This window comes from Aythya fuligula, chromosome 2 (assembly GCF_009819795.1).
Source record: "Aythya fuligula isolate bAytFul2 chromosome 2, bAytFul2.pri, whole genome shotgun sequence".
In the NCBI taxonomy this organism is placed as follows: Eukaryota; Metazoa; Chordata; class Aves; order Anseriformes; family Anatidae; genus Aythya; species Aythya fuligula.
This window is the reverse complement of record NC_045560.1, coordinates 57,743,513-57,754,876: the sequence shown is the minus strand read 5'-3', so window position 1 is coordinate 57,754,876 and position 11,364 is coordinate 57,743,513. Positions and strand designations below refer to the sequence as shown.

General features: G+C 42.2%; 1 protein-coding gene across 1 annotated transcript in view; it reads right to left on the bottom strand.

Annotated features, from left to right (window-relative positions):
* Nucleotides 1-466: 466 nt before the first annotated feature.
* The window catches only part of EGFR (epidermal growth factor receptor), a 155,190-nt gene continuing 144,292 nt past the window's right edge, over nt 467-11,364 (bottom strand). Inside the window, 9 exon segments of the mRNA XM_032181591.1 lie at nt 467-3,810; nt 4,836-4,941; nt 5,089-5,136; nt 5,232-5,399; nt 6,352-6,449; nt 7,237-7,383; nt 8,604-8,658; nt 8,660-8,680; nt 9,526-9,681. Of these exon segments, the coding sequence (XP_032037482.1) occupies nt 3,434-3,810; nt 4,836-4,941; nt 5,089-5,136; nt 5,232-5,399; nt 6,352-6,449; nt 7,237-7,383; nt 8,604-8,658; nt 8,660-8,680; nt 9,526-9,681 (1,176 nt within the window). The 3' untranslated portion in view covers nt 467-3,433.

Sequence of the window (11,364 nt, the reverse complement as noted above, 5' to 3'; positions counted from 1 at the left end):
GAGAAATATAGTGAAAATGGAATCTTTTTTTTTTTGGATTGGTAAGACTCTGCTAGCTTTTAACAGTGGCTGTGGCTGTTACATTTCCCTATTTAGTTGCATTTTAAAAAACGGTATTTTATACCCGCACCTCCTTGGAGACAACGGCAGAAGTTTTAAGTTATTTTTGGATGCTGATTTACGTAAGCTCTCAGTGCATTTATGTTTTTCTATTATTTGAAAAAAAACACAACTTCTGTGTCCCATTCAATAGCCTGCATTCTGTACAACACTGCATCAGCAAGGTGGTCCCATGACCCCCTCCCCAAAACCGCTGCCTGACCATGTTTGCTTTTACAAGCAACTGTGATGTGCATGGGGCTATTTGCTGTTAGATGGTCTATGACCTGCAGTGGGGTAAAAAAAGCCAACAAAGAAACAACAGCAAAAACAAAAAACGATATTTCAGCTACTTTTTTTTTTTTTTCTTCTCTGTTTTTCCATCTCAGTGGCAATGGTTGGATACCTTGCTAATGCCTGTTATCCTACAAGTACCACTACCCTGTAGCGCCTGTGCCTCCAGCAACAGCCTTGGAGCTATGCACTCCCAGTGCCACTGTATCTGCTCCTCGAGGCACTGCCCATTTATCATTTGCTGGCTTTTGAATCATTACTGAGCTGCCTATTTACATATCATGGCTTAGAGGGTACATATTTACTGGAATTATTTCACAATTCAGCTAATCCCACAAATCTGGAATCTTCCTGTATGCTTATATCAAGAGCTTGTAGTCCTAAATCTTCTTTCTTACTTTTCTCATCAGAAACAATATATTCCAAAAATTATGATCTTTCAAACTTACATTGTTTAATTTTAGACGAATTTCCCTTACTAGTAAATAAGACCCTTACTAGTAATGAGTCTCTACTGAATTCCTCCTAAATTGCTTTAAAAGGGCAAGCAAATCAACCTTTATTAAATAATTTTCATGCTACATAATGCTGGTGATACATATTGCCACTTCTCAGTGGCTTTCTTGTTTTAGATAGAAGGTTAAATCAAAACACCAGTACATTCTTCTGTGCAATAGTGTTGGAAAGATCCTGCGGGAGAACTTGCACTGTATGATTTTCTAGTGTTCTGCTTAGAGACATAACAGATTTAGCAATCTGAAAATTATCCATGATTTCTGTTAAAATACATTTTCATTTTATTTACATTCCTCCTGGGGTAGTGGGTGGAGAGAAAAGCACTGCTTGTCCATACAGGCTGCACACTTGTGAGAGCAACAGAACAAATCTGCTCTCAGGAATGCACGGAGTAATCTGTCACAAGTTGGACATAGGAACTGAATTTTGGTTATTGTCTTAAACACAAGCAAGTAATAATCAAATACTGCATCTTCCATAGTGCTGTGGCTAGGACTTGGTTACACTGACACAAATCTGTGAAACAGCACACCAGGACTACCACTGGATTTTGACCAAATATACTTCTTTACCCCAAACTGCAGTGTGGCTGATGAACTACAGCACGCACAGAAGTTACTAACACATTTTCCACTGCATTACTCTTAAAAAGGGTCATTTCACATGACCACTCTTCTCCTTTACTCCTCAATAAATCTGTAAAACCAATGTTCTAAGGATTTTCTGCTTGATCCTGGGGTCCAGATGCAATACTTAAACTGAAGCATGCACTGAGAGACTCAAAGCACAGTGGCAGCACACATTTAACAATTTCTTGCTACTTAAAGTGCTACCTCAAGTAAGTTCCCAACACTTAACTAGTTAATGGCCTTCGTACCAGAATTGCAAAATGTGCATTTGATTTCTGAGCTAATGATTTGATTAAAATAGCACTGCCAAGCTGCTTCTAAGTTACTGGCTGAATTCACGCTTTGGGCATTTTACTCCTGCTACCTTCATAAGAAATGTTAATGACGGAGGAGTTTAAGTTCTGTAACAGGGGTCCCTCGAAAGAATAGCTGTTTCACTTACTGTGATTGACACACCGTTAACACACAGGGTCTATATACTTACTATTAAGCTAAAATTCTAGCTTTGGCTGGTCTGCCTCTTCCACGCTGGTTACAGACCAGGATGGGTGTATAAAGAAGCTGTAGGCAGCCCTGTGTTTCAGAAGAAGAAGACAACTTTTTCTGTCGCTCCAGATTACTCTTCCTTTCCTTAAAGCATTTTCACTGCTCCTCCTGCACTGACAGGGGCTATAAAAGGTTAACCTAAGGGGGAGGTACAATGCGGCAAATAGCCTCAGCCTCTGCCCCGGCCTGATACAGCAATTCGCTGTATTCTGCCTTGAAGTGCAGAAAGTGTAACGCTGACACCACCCTTTTCTTTGCCAAATTATATACAGGATAATTTCTGCTCGGAGTCCCTTTAAGAAGGGAAATAAAAGTGCTTGGCTAGAGCTACCTGTGTTTCTTGCCCTAGTCAAGTTTAATTTAGTATAGTGCATCCTGTGTGTCTCATGAATGCTCCAATTTGCCACCATTTGCATTTCCTTGACATTTAATTAAAGACTGTTAAACATTATTTGACACTTCATTTTTCAGTTTTCAACATCTTTAACAGTTTTGTCGAAGAAAGACATTTTGACATCTCTACAGCTCCTACAAAATGGATCAGAAAAACGTCTTGTGTTTGACCATTAGAAAACCGAGCAGTGAGCGCTTTATAAACATCTATAAATGATTCTGTGCTGAGTTCCTCCTGTCCGCTTTTAGCAGTAGTGGTCAGTAGGTGATGTGTCCTGCCGTTTGCTCCTCGTGCTAATTTTCCCCAGAGCGATCCGCCCCATCCTGCTATGGACAGAATCTCCCATACGTCTCCCAGATGCACTTTTCCTGTTCGTGCCAAGAAGCAGTATATGGAGCCAATTTGTAAAAATCCGGTGGTTTGGAATAACTTTTTCCGTTCCAGGAATTTTGGAAAACTATTTAGTAACATTATTTTTCTTCCTGCTGGTGATCTGAGCACCACATAACAGACCAGCAGTACAAGCATCTGATCTTGTAAAAGATCCAAAAATTCTGTTAAGAAACATTTATAAAAATACACGCTGTAGAAAGGAATTTGACTGTACAATGTGTACAGCTCTCAAGTTCATCCCAGAGTGGCTTCTTACCATGCTACCATTTGAAAACAAAAGGAATGCATCCATATTTCTCCTGTACAGGTAGATCTTGCTCCATTTCAACACACATCTCAGTGCAGGGCTGGCACCTCAGTTAATACGTGGAAATGGGCAAGAAAAGACCCAAGCTGTCCTGTTAGATGGGCTTTGCAGTTTCAGCCCACGCGCTGAAAAGGGAAGGTGTGCTTATTGATGCATTGTGGTTGCCATTCACGCTGAGCAGAGTCTGTTCTTGCAGCAGCCAGGTGATTCACCACGAGTCTGGCTTGCCTCGCTGCAAGAAGAAATTCTCTATGGTCATGCCGAAGCTTCAATGTATTCACTTTTTGGTGCTGCTACCCTCAAGTACTCTGGGTTTTCTGCCGCAGGAACTTTCAAGAGACCGTTAGGTTTCGTTTCCTTCGGTAAGAAGTCCTGCTGGTAGTCAGGATTGTCCAGATTTATTTGGTGGTTACCTGACTGGATCCAGTAAGGAGAGCTCTCAAAGACTGTTTTAGCCAGCGGAGACTGGTTGGTGTTGAGATACTCGGGGTTGTCCACGGCTGTGCTGTGGGAATTCTGGTAGCTCGAGTCCGTGGGGAGCTTTGAGTTTGCTGTGAGGCAGATGTTGTTGTAGATCGGATTCTGGACCATTGCGGTAGATGGTTTCTTGGGCATCGACTGGTTTACATACTCTGGAGTTAAAAACAGACAAATGAGATACTGAAAATGTAGACGTGTAAATAGTGCAGCCATTTGCATCACTCGAGGTGCAGTTTTAACCAAGCTACACCACGCTTTTCGCACACAGCATCTCACCAAACTTCCCAGCTTTGCATTAGGAGGGGAAGAGAGCCAAATACAGTGACTGCCATGCTGTGGCACCACCCTGGAGTACACCTTCAGGAGTGCAGTGTTCAAAGCAGCAGAAGGATGACTGACCACGAGACTGCTAAATAGCTACTGCTGATTTTAGTGTTGTGTGGGTGGCTACGTCCCAGATACTGTTCTGAAATTTCAGTCAGGAAGTTTGGCTGCCAGAAGCCATTTCCCTTGAAAAATGCTTAAAGACAAGGGAAATACCTTGAAAATACAGGATAGGCAGCAAGAGAGACTCCACATCTCGCTTACATGCCATCCCTTGCAGGATCTATCAGTCTTTTCAGCTGTTTTTTTGGGGGTAATGGAAAGAAGGTTGATTTTTTAATTTTATTTTTACATCAAAAGCATCATGACTGCTTAACCCACTTTCTGGCTCACTCTACAACTACCCACGCTGTAAGTAAATGGGAAACTGTGAGCTTCCTTTTGTGTATCAACATCTGAAAGTAGTGACGCTACCAGAAAACTGTTTGTATTGCAGAAAGGGCTTTAAGGGTGAAAAACATTTTTACAGGCTATTTTCTGAAGTAGTAGAAGGCTTCAAACATACACCCACACACACCCAAACTCCCCAGCCTGATGGCACACATGGCAAACATGAGGAACCTGGCTTGTGAAGGAACTGAAATGAGAGGTGGCCAGAAAAGTATAAGAAAGGATATGCGCATCCATTTTCATTCTTGCTTACCTAGCAAATAAAAGCAGGAAGCATTTGGACTGCTTCCTTTCTCTAGAAGAAGAAGGAAAATGACTACATTCAAGCAAGAATCTTAAGGGATATAACCAAATGGCTTGTGAATGAATAGCTCTGGGATGGACACACAGGAGAGGTACTCACCTGGAGCAGGCAGAAAGCCATCATCTATGCTGTCCTCCAAGAAGTTGCCTGTTGGGTCTGAGCTGTACCTCTGGACAAAACTGTCTTCCCTCACTGGGTGCCCCTGCTAGGTTGGGAGTGCAGAAAATCAGTATTGAAGAGACTATTTTGTAGAAGCTTATTCGCATAAATGATGTATAAATGGAGGGAGGGGAGTTTCAATAGGAAAATGACCTCAGAGTGCTACTCCTCTTTTACAAGTCACCCCACTTACCCCGTTTCTGTCGATGCAGGTTGTAGCAGAGTTGTTGCTAGTAGCGCTCTTTTAAAAAGAGAGAGAGAGAAAATATAGGCATCATGAGAAACACTTCACTCTCAAATTGCTTTTTCTGTTCTCAGAGAGGAAATGCTTCCTACCAATGAACTCAAGAGAGGAGTCCGGGATGTAGATGGACTGTTGAAGAAGCCCTGGTGTGGGACGAGATACTCATCTGCATCCACAATGTCTTCCATGTCCTCCTCCTCCATCAGAGTGCGATAAAACTTGGAATCTGTAGGGCTGGGCAAGTGCATCCTTTCGTCTCCCTGTGAGAGAAATCAGTGTGAGGAAGGACTCACAGGCTCCCTCCGAGCCCTTGTTATCCTGTTCTCTAAGAGACAAAGAAATTCAGTAAGAAGCACAAGATTCAATATTTTGATCTGCTTATTTAACCAAATTTACGAAAATTTGGGTCTGCAATGTCTATACTGCTGTAAAATATCTGCATTTTTAAGAGGTTCAAACTCTGTTCTCCTCTAGTGATTGCAGTATGTTACTGGGCATAGACTGGGACCCGTACAAATTAAATATTGACTGGTCTCAAAATTCTGTGTGGAGTTCCAGCTAAGCTTGTTAAGGCATGGAAGGCAGCAGTAGAACTTGGCCTTAAATTATCAGCATGTGTTAAATGCTAATTGCAATACATTTTCTCAACTCATGCTGTTACTGAGCGTGAGCTCTCACTGCAGAGAGCATCACGAACAGCTCAGCTCTGTTTCCTTTTGTCAGAGCCAGAGAGGATGTTCAAAATCTATTCTGCAACTGCTCTCACTTTCCTAAATGGCTTCCCTTTCCACGTCATGTTTCAGCAAACACTTAACAGGAAATAATCCTTCATCAGCAGGGAGATAAACAGTCCAACAGATTCAGCTCTCTTATTCTCTGAAATAGAAAGCTCTGTCATTTCAGTCAGCTTTTGCTCCCTCGCATCTACGCCATTTATGCTGTATCTTTTAGTTTCAAGTAAATGCCAATAAAACAAAACCTTTTGCTGCAGCACCCAGCAGTGGTACAGGCAGGAGAAATCATTCTGCCCCAGCAGGAAGCATGCCATTAGAACATGGGCCCGTGGGGTCTGGCTTCTTTTAAGTGGAAAAAAAAAAAAAAAATTGTGGAAAACCTGTCCAAGCCAGGAATATGTTTTCCTATGTGTTATAAATCATTTTGGGCCTCATATTAAATGCCCATCAGACATGTTACTGCTGTTGGGTTTCCTACCTGTATAACAAGATAGCGTGGAGGGTCACGGGCCATTTTGGAGAACTCCGCAATCAGCTCACGGAACTTGGGTCGGCTGTCTGCATCGATCATCCAGCCTGGTGGGACAGCAGGGAGAGCAATGCACAGTTAAAGTTACTTTGGCAATCAAACACAGAACTTGAAATAAAGCATACATGCATGGTACAAAGAAAGTTCATTCGCCAGCCACTAGCTGGTGTGAATTTCAGCATTTAACATGAATGCCTGGCAGTTTTGGAAGAATGATGGAGGTAGTAAAACAGTGCTGGAAAACTGCGCAGGTGCTCCAGGAGTCCCCAGAAGTGCTGCACTACCATGTGCTCATGGTAGCATGGCTCCTATTTCAGCAACAGGTACAGTTTGCTCCAATGAGAAGGTCTTAAATGCCACCTAGTGGGCTGCCTCTCAGCATCCTCACAAACACTAGTGAGCAGGGATGCAGCCCAGTCCCAGCTTAGGGGATATGTAGGAAGCAAGGTAATAATCTGATATTCTAGCAGCTGACATAGATGAAAAAGGGGATTGGGATTCAGAAGCCCTTTGCTGTGCCCTATCTGGTCAAAAAGTGCTTTAGAGACACCCTACCTCTTGTGCTATTTTACTGCAACAGTTGGTGCTGGAAAGAAGCAACTGAAAAAACAGGGAAGAAATCAGATGAGGAACTCAGGATCTTGAAGTGCATCTGACAGTGCTGTGGTGTCTATGCTCATGGCACTCATCTTGTAAAAGGAGCACACAATCTTTTTCACATAACCATATTTCCATGCCGTTGCCAAGAATTCAGCATATAGAAATGTGATATAATGAAAGCAACAGTGCCATTTTTTGAGCTTAGAGGAGTACCCACAAACCATCCGAACTCACATTTGACCATGATCATGTACACATCAATGGTGCAGATGGGAGGCTGGGGCAAACGCTCGCCCTTCTCCAAGACAGAGGAGATTTCACTAGCAGGGATCCCATCGTAGGGCTTGGACCCGAATGTCATCAGCTCCCAAACTGTTACACCTGCAGGGGGAAAGGAGAAGACAGTGACAGAGGTTTGGTGGGAGTCAGGGTGCCTGGCTGGGCGCAGAGAGGCAGCAAGAGTGTGTCTGCCTGTGAGAGTCAGTGCATACGCAGCAAAAGCATTTTTTGCCATGATTTTAAAGAGAGACAAATTAATAAAACAGGTTGAAATCATACTTCTAGTATCTTAGTGTTGAATGTCCCACAGACTTCCCAGACCCACAGAAAGGAAATACAGGTTATCAACTCCCGACTCAAGCCTAGGAGGTGGTTTTAAAAATGGAAGTTGTCTTTTTGTTTAAAATTATCTCTTTGGAGACAAGCAAGAGCAGTTGTTGAAAGATGTGTAAACCAGCTGCCTCAGTGTCGTTTGCTGACATACCACATACTCTGTGATGTAGCTGTTGTGATTGTCTGGTAGCTTAGGATACAAAACAAGATTTTGGAAGCCAAGATACATAAATGGATTAAGGGGAGCAGAGGCCTTTTTTTAACAGGACACAGGGTTTGACCATCTGTACTAAACATTTTCCAGGAGTATAAGAGAACGCAGAGTGGAAATTTTGCAGCAAGTTTCTCTGTCAAGTTTCCTTTCAGCTCGTCTTTCTTTGAAGTTGACTTATGAAACTATACCAAGTATAAAATTAATTCTCTATGGAGGGTATTGCTTTGATTCCCTTTTTCTGTTGTCCTCTCAATTCCAGGACATCCTACCACCTGCCCTGTGCTGAAGCACAGGCAGGTAAGTACTCCAAAACATTTTAGGCTACCAGGTTAGCCACCACCACCAAGTAAGTTTCTGCTATCACCTGAAATAGTGATGGCAGAAAACGGCGGAGTTACACCGATTGACACTACCTGATCATGTGGCCAATAGTTTTAAGTCTGCCTATTCATTATTCTGCTTTATTGTCTGTCCAGTTCTATTCCACATGAAGATGCTGAAGAAAAGCCTCAGCAGAAGATGACCACATGGAGTGCAGTCTCCTACCTGCAGCTTCGGTCAGGGAAGAGCTCATCGTGTGAAAGCATATTCTGTAAGACACCTTACACCTCACCACCACTCAGTTTTGTGTGAATTTTATTTTGTTGAATAGGTGATTTTGGCCCATGATTTAGTTTTAAACTCTAAATCTTAAGATAACAAAAAGAATAAAGGATGCTGCATAGTCCACTGCAATTGTTCCAGAACATCACAATAATTCTGTTTTTAGACTCACCATAACTCCAGACATCACTTTGATGAGTGTAAATCCGGTGTAAAATTGACTCCAAGTGCCATCCATTTAATAGGAACCTAGGAAAATTCACAAACAAGCCGTAAGACAGGATCAAAATTTTATCAGCAATATTTACCACCAGGGTGGTGTTTAAGCCAATAGTTTGGTTGAGAAAGGAAAATAAAAAACCAAAAAAAACCCACAACCAGCTGAGAGGCAAAGCAGGCAACTTCTTGAGTCCTTATTATTATTCTAATTTATTATGTTGAACTGGAAATTGTGGAGTTTTAAGTAATTAGAATCTTTACAATATTTTTAACAGTCCAATTTATATTTTTTTAACCTTCTTCTACTGTAAGAAATCCAGTCTAAGGTTTATGACAAAGACGGATCTGTGCTCATATGGTTTCCATTTATGTGTCTCTGCAATATTGCAAGCAGCTTCTCTTTAATTTCTCAGCCAGGATACATTCCCTCCACAGCACGTAGTACAACATTGAAGGCGTGTTGAACCAAGTCTGACAGGTCTTTCTTCTGCTATAAATATACAGCATTCCCTTTCTCTTCATAAACTGCACAGTGTTATTGGTGTTGGCTACATGATGAATTCAGACAGGCTTCTTTTTTCAATGTTTTTTTTAAATTAACCTTGTTTTTTTCACCAGACATTCTGGGTGGGAATTTCAAAAGCATTTGTTGCTCTGCTACCCTCTGTCTCCCACTGCAAGTCACACTGGCCTGACGCTGCTCTGGCTGTGCTCAGCGGACTCCCACAGTCTTCAAGGCAGCAAGCTGAGGATTGCAGCTGAGCCCTTTGAAAAGCCCCACTCTCTTTTTTTTCCTGTTTTTAACAGAAAGACTCATGCACAAGCAAAAACACCAATGAACACACAGCAGTTCATCCATACTCTGGTGCGTTTACCTTGCCTCCCTCTGCGTGATACTCCTTCTCGTCGGCACCAAGCAGCTTTGCCAGCCCAAAGTCCGTGATTTTCACATGCTGAGGAGTCTTAACGAGGACGTTTCTGGCAGCAAGGTCACGATGCACCAGGCGACGTTCCTCCAAATAGTTCATTCCCTGCAATACAACAGACTAGAGGTTGGCATCCCACATACACACTTTGGGCTTTGAGGCACAATCAAGTTGCCAAACTTCAGCTGCTCAGTGGTAACTGTATGCACACCACCATATACACACGTTAACCTACCCCTCGTTCAGAAAAAGGTTTGCTATTTTGAATTACGTGATTCTGATTGTTAGGGTGAGGGCATGCATTTGCAGTTACATGGAGAAGGTGGTGGCTGTGGTTCTGCCCTATAGTAACATTTTTATGGGTCCATATTCCAGCGGAGTCATAGAGAAAAAAAGGATGGCAGCAGGTATAGCAGGGGTTCTTCTAGAATTTAGTTCAAGACACAAAATCAGGATAGCACTGGCAAATGAGTGGGCAAACCCATTTTTCAGCTGTGCTTGTGCAACCTTGGTGACCCCAGGATAGTGTAGTACAGACAATAACTCTCATCTGCCCTGTGCACACAGGCCAACTTCATCGGGAGCACTTAGATGCAAATGGCCTGAGAGGAATGCAAGTAGAAATAAATTATCATTCAATATTACCAGTTCTGTGCCTCATTACCATGTACTCTTGCCTTCTCAATGCTAACAAATAGGCATATGCTGGAAAGGCGATAAAAGGAAAAGGGTAAAATAAAATAAAATAAAATTCTTTTTATGGCTGAGCTCAGAGTTGCATCTATTTTCAAGTTGTCTTTGAAAAGGCAAGTTCTTCCAGTTTCACTGCCTCCCATGATTAGACTGCATTCACCATAGTATACGTGCTGTTTTGGTACAACTTCTCTTGAGGAAGAATAGACTTTTCTCTGGAGTGACTGCAGATCTCTCAGAAGATAAAATGGCTAATTGTGCTGTTTTGACTTTCAAGGCATGAATCTAACATCTGCCTCTCTGACCACAGGGATTATTCTCTGTTCCCTCAACTCCAATCTCTTGGTGTATGGAATCAAAAGTTCACAATTTCTAAGTTTCCTGCAAGATCCTTTCTAAAAACCACAATTATTCCCAGTCGATATCTTTCTGCTGGCAGTAGCTTATGTGCTTGTATTTTTATGAAGCGAGAATAAATAAAAAAGTGCTTCTCGCCTACAAAATTAACACCAAATGATCACTGTGATGTGATGACAGAGCATGGATGGAGTAATTCCTTTCCAGCCTCCACCCTCTTCCTAAGCCCACTGTTAACCTGGACCACCAGCGAATCCTCCACTGCATTTTCTCAGCAGAACTTCCCCCCTGCGCTAAGAGCTGCTCTATGTTGCCAAAACAAACACCCAAACAAAACCTGGCACAATGCCACCAAGAGTAATGCATTTAATTATACAAATATATCCTTAATGAGCAGAGCTCTTGAAACAAAAAATCTTGAGCTGCCGATATAAAACAGACTATCTTAAAAAAAATCACATAATCTCGCCTCAGTAGAGCAAAAAATTTCCTGCTAAACATGTATTTCTGCCAGAGACTTATTAGGACTCAAAGCTGCTGAAAAGCAGAATATCAGTTTTGCACTCAGCTATTTAAGATGCTGATAGCCAAAAGACTTGTAACACATGGATAACCATACACTGGAGACGTTGAACTGCTCATGCAGAAAGTGCAGCAGATCTATAATTTTGTGCAGGGCCTGGGGATTCAAGCTATTTTCATCATTAAGGATGAGACTAATGTGTTCAGTTACTTCAC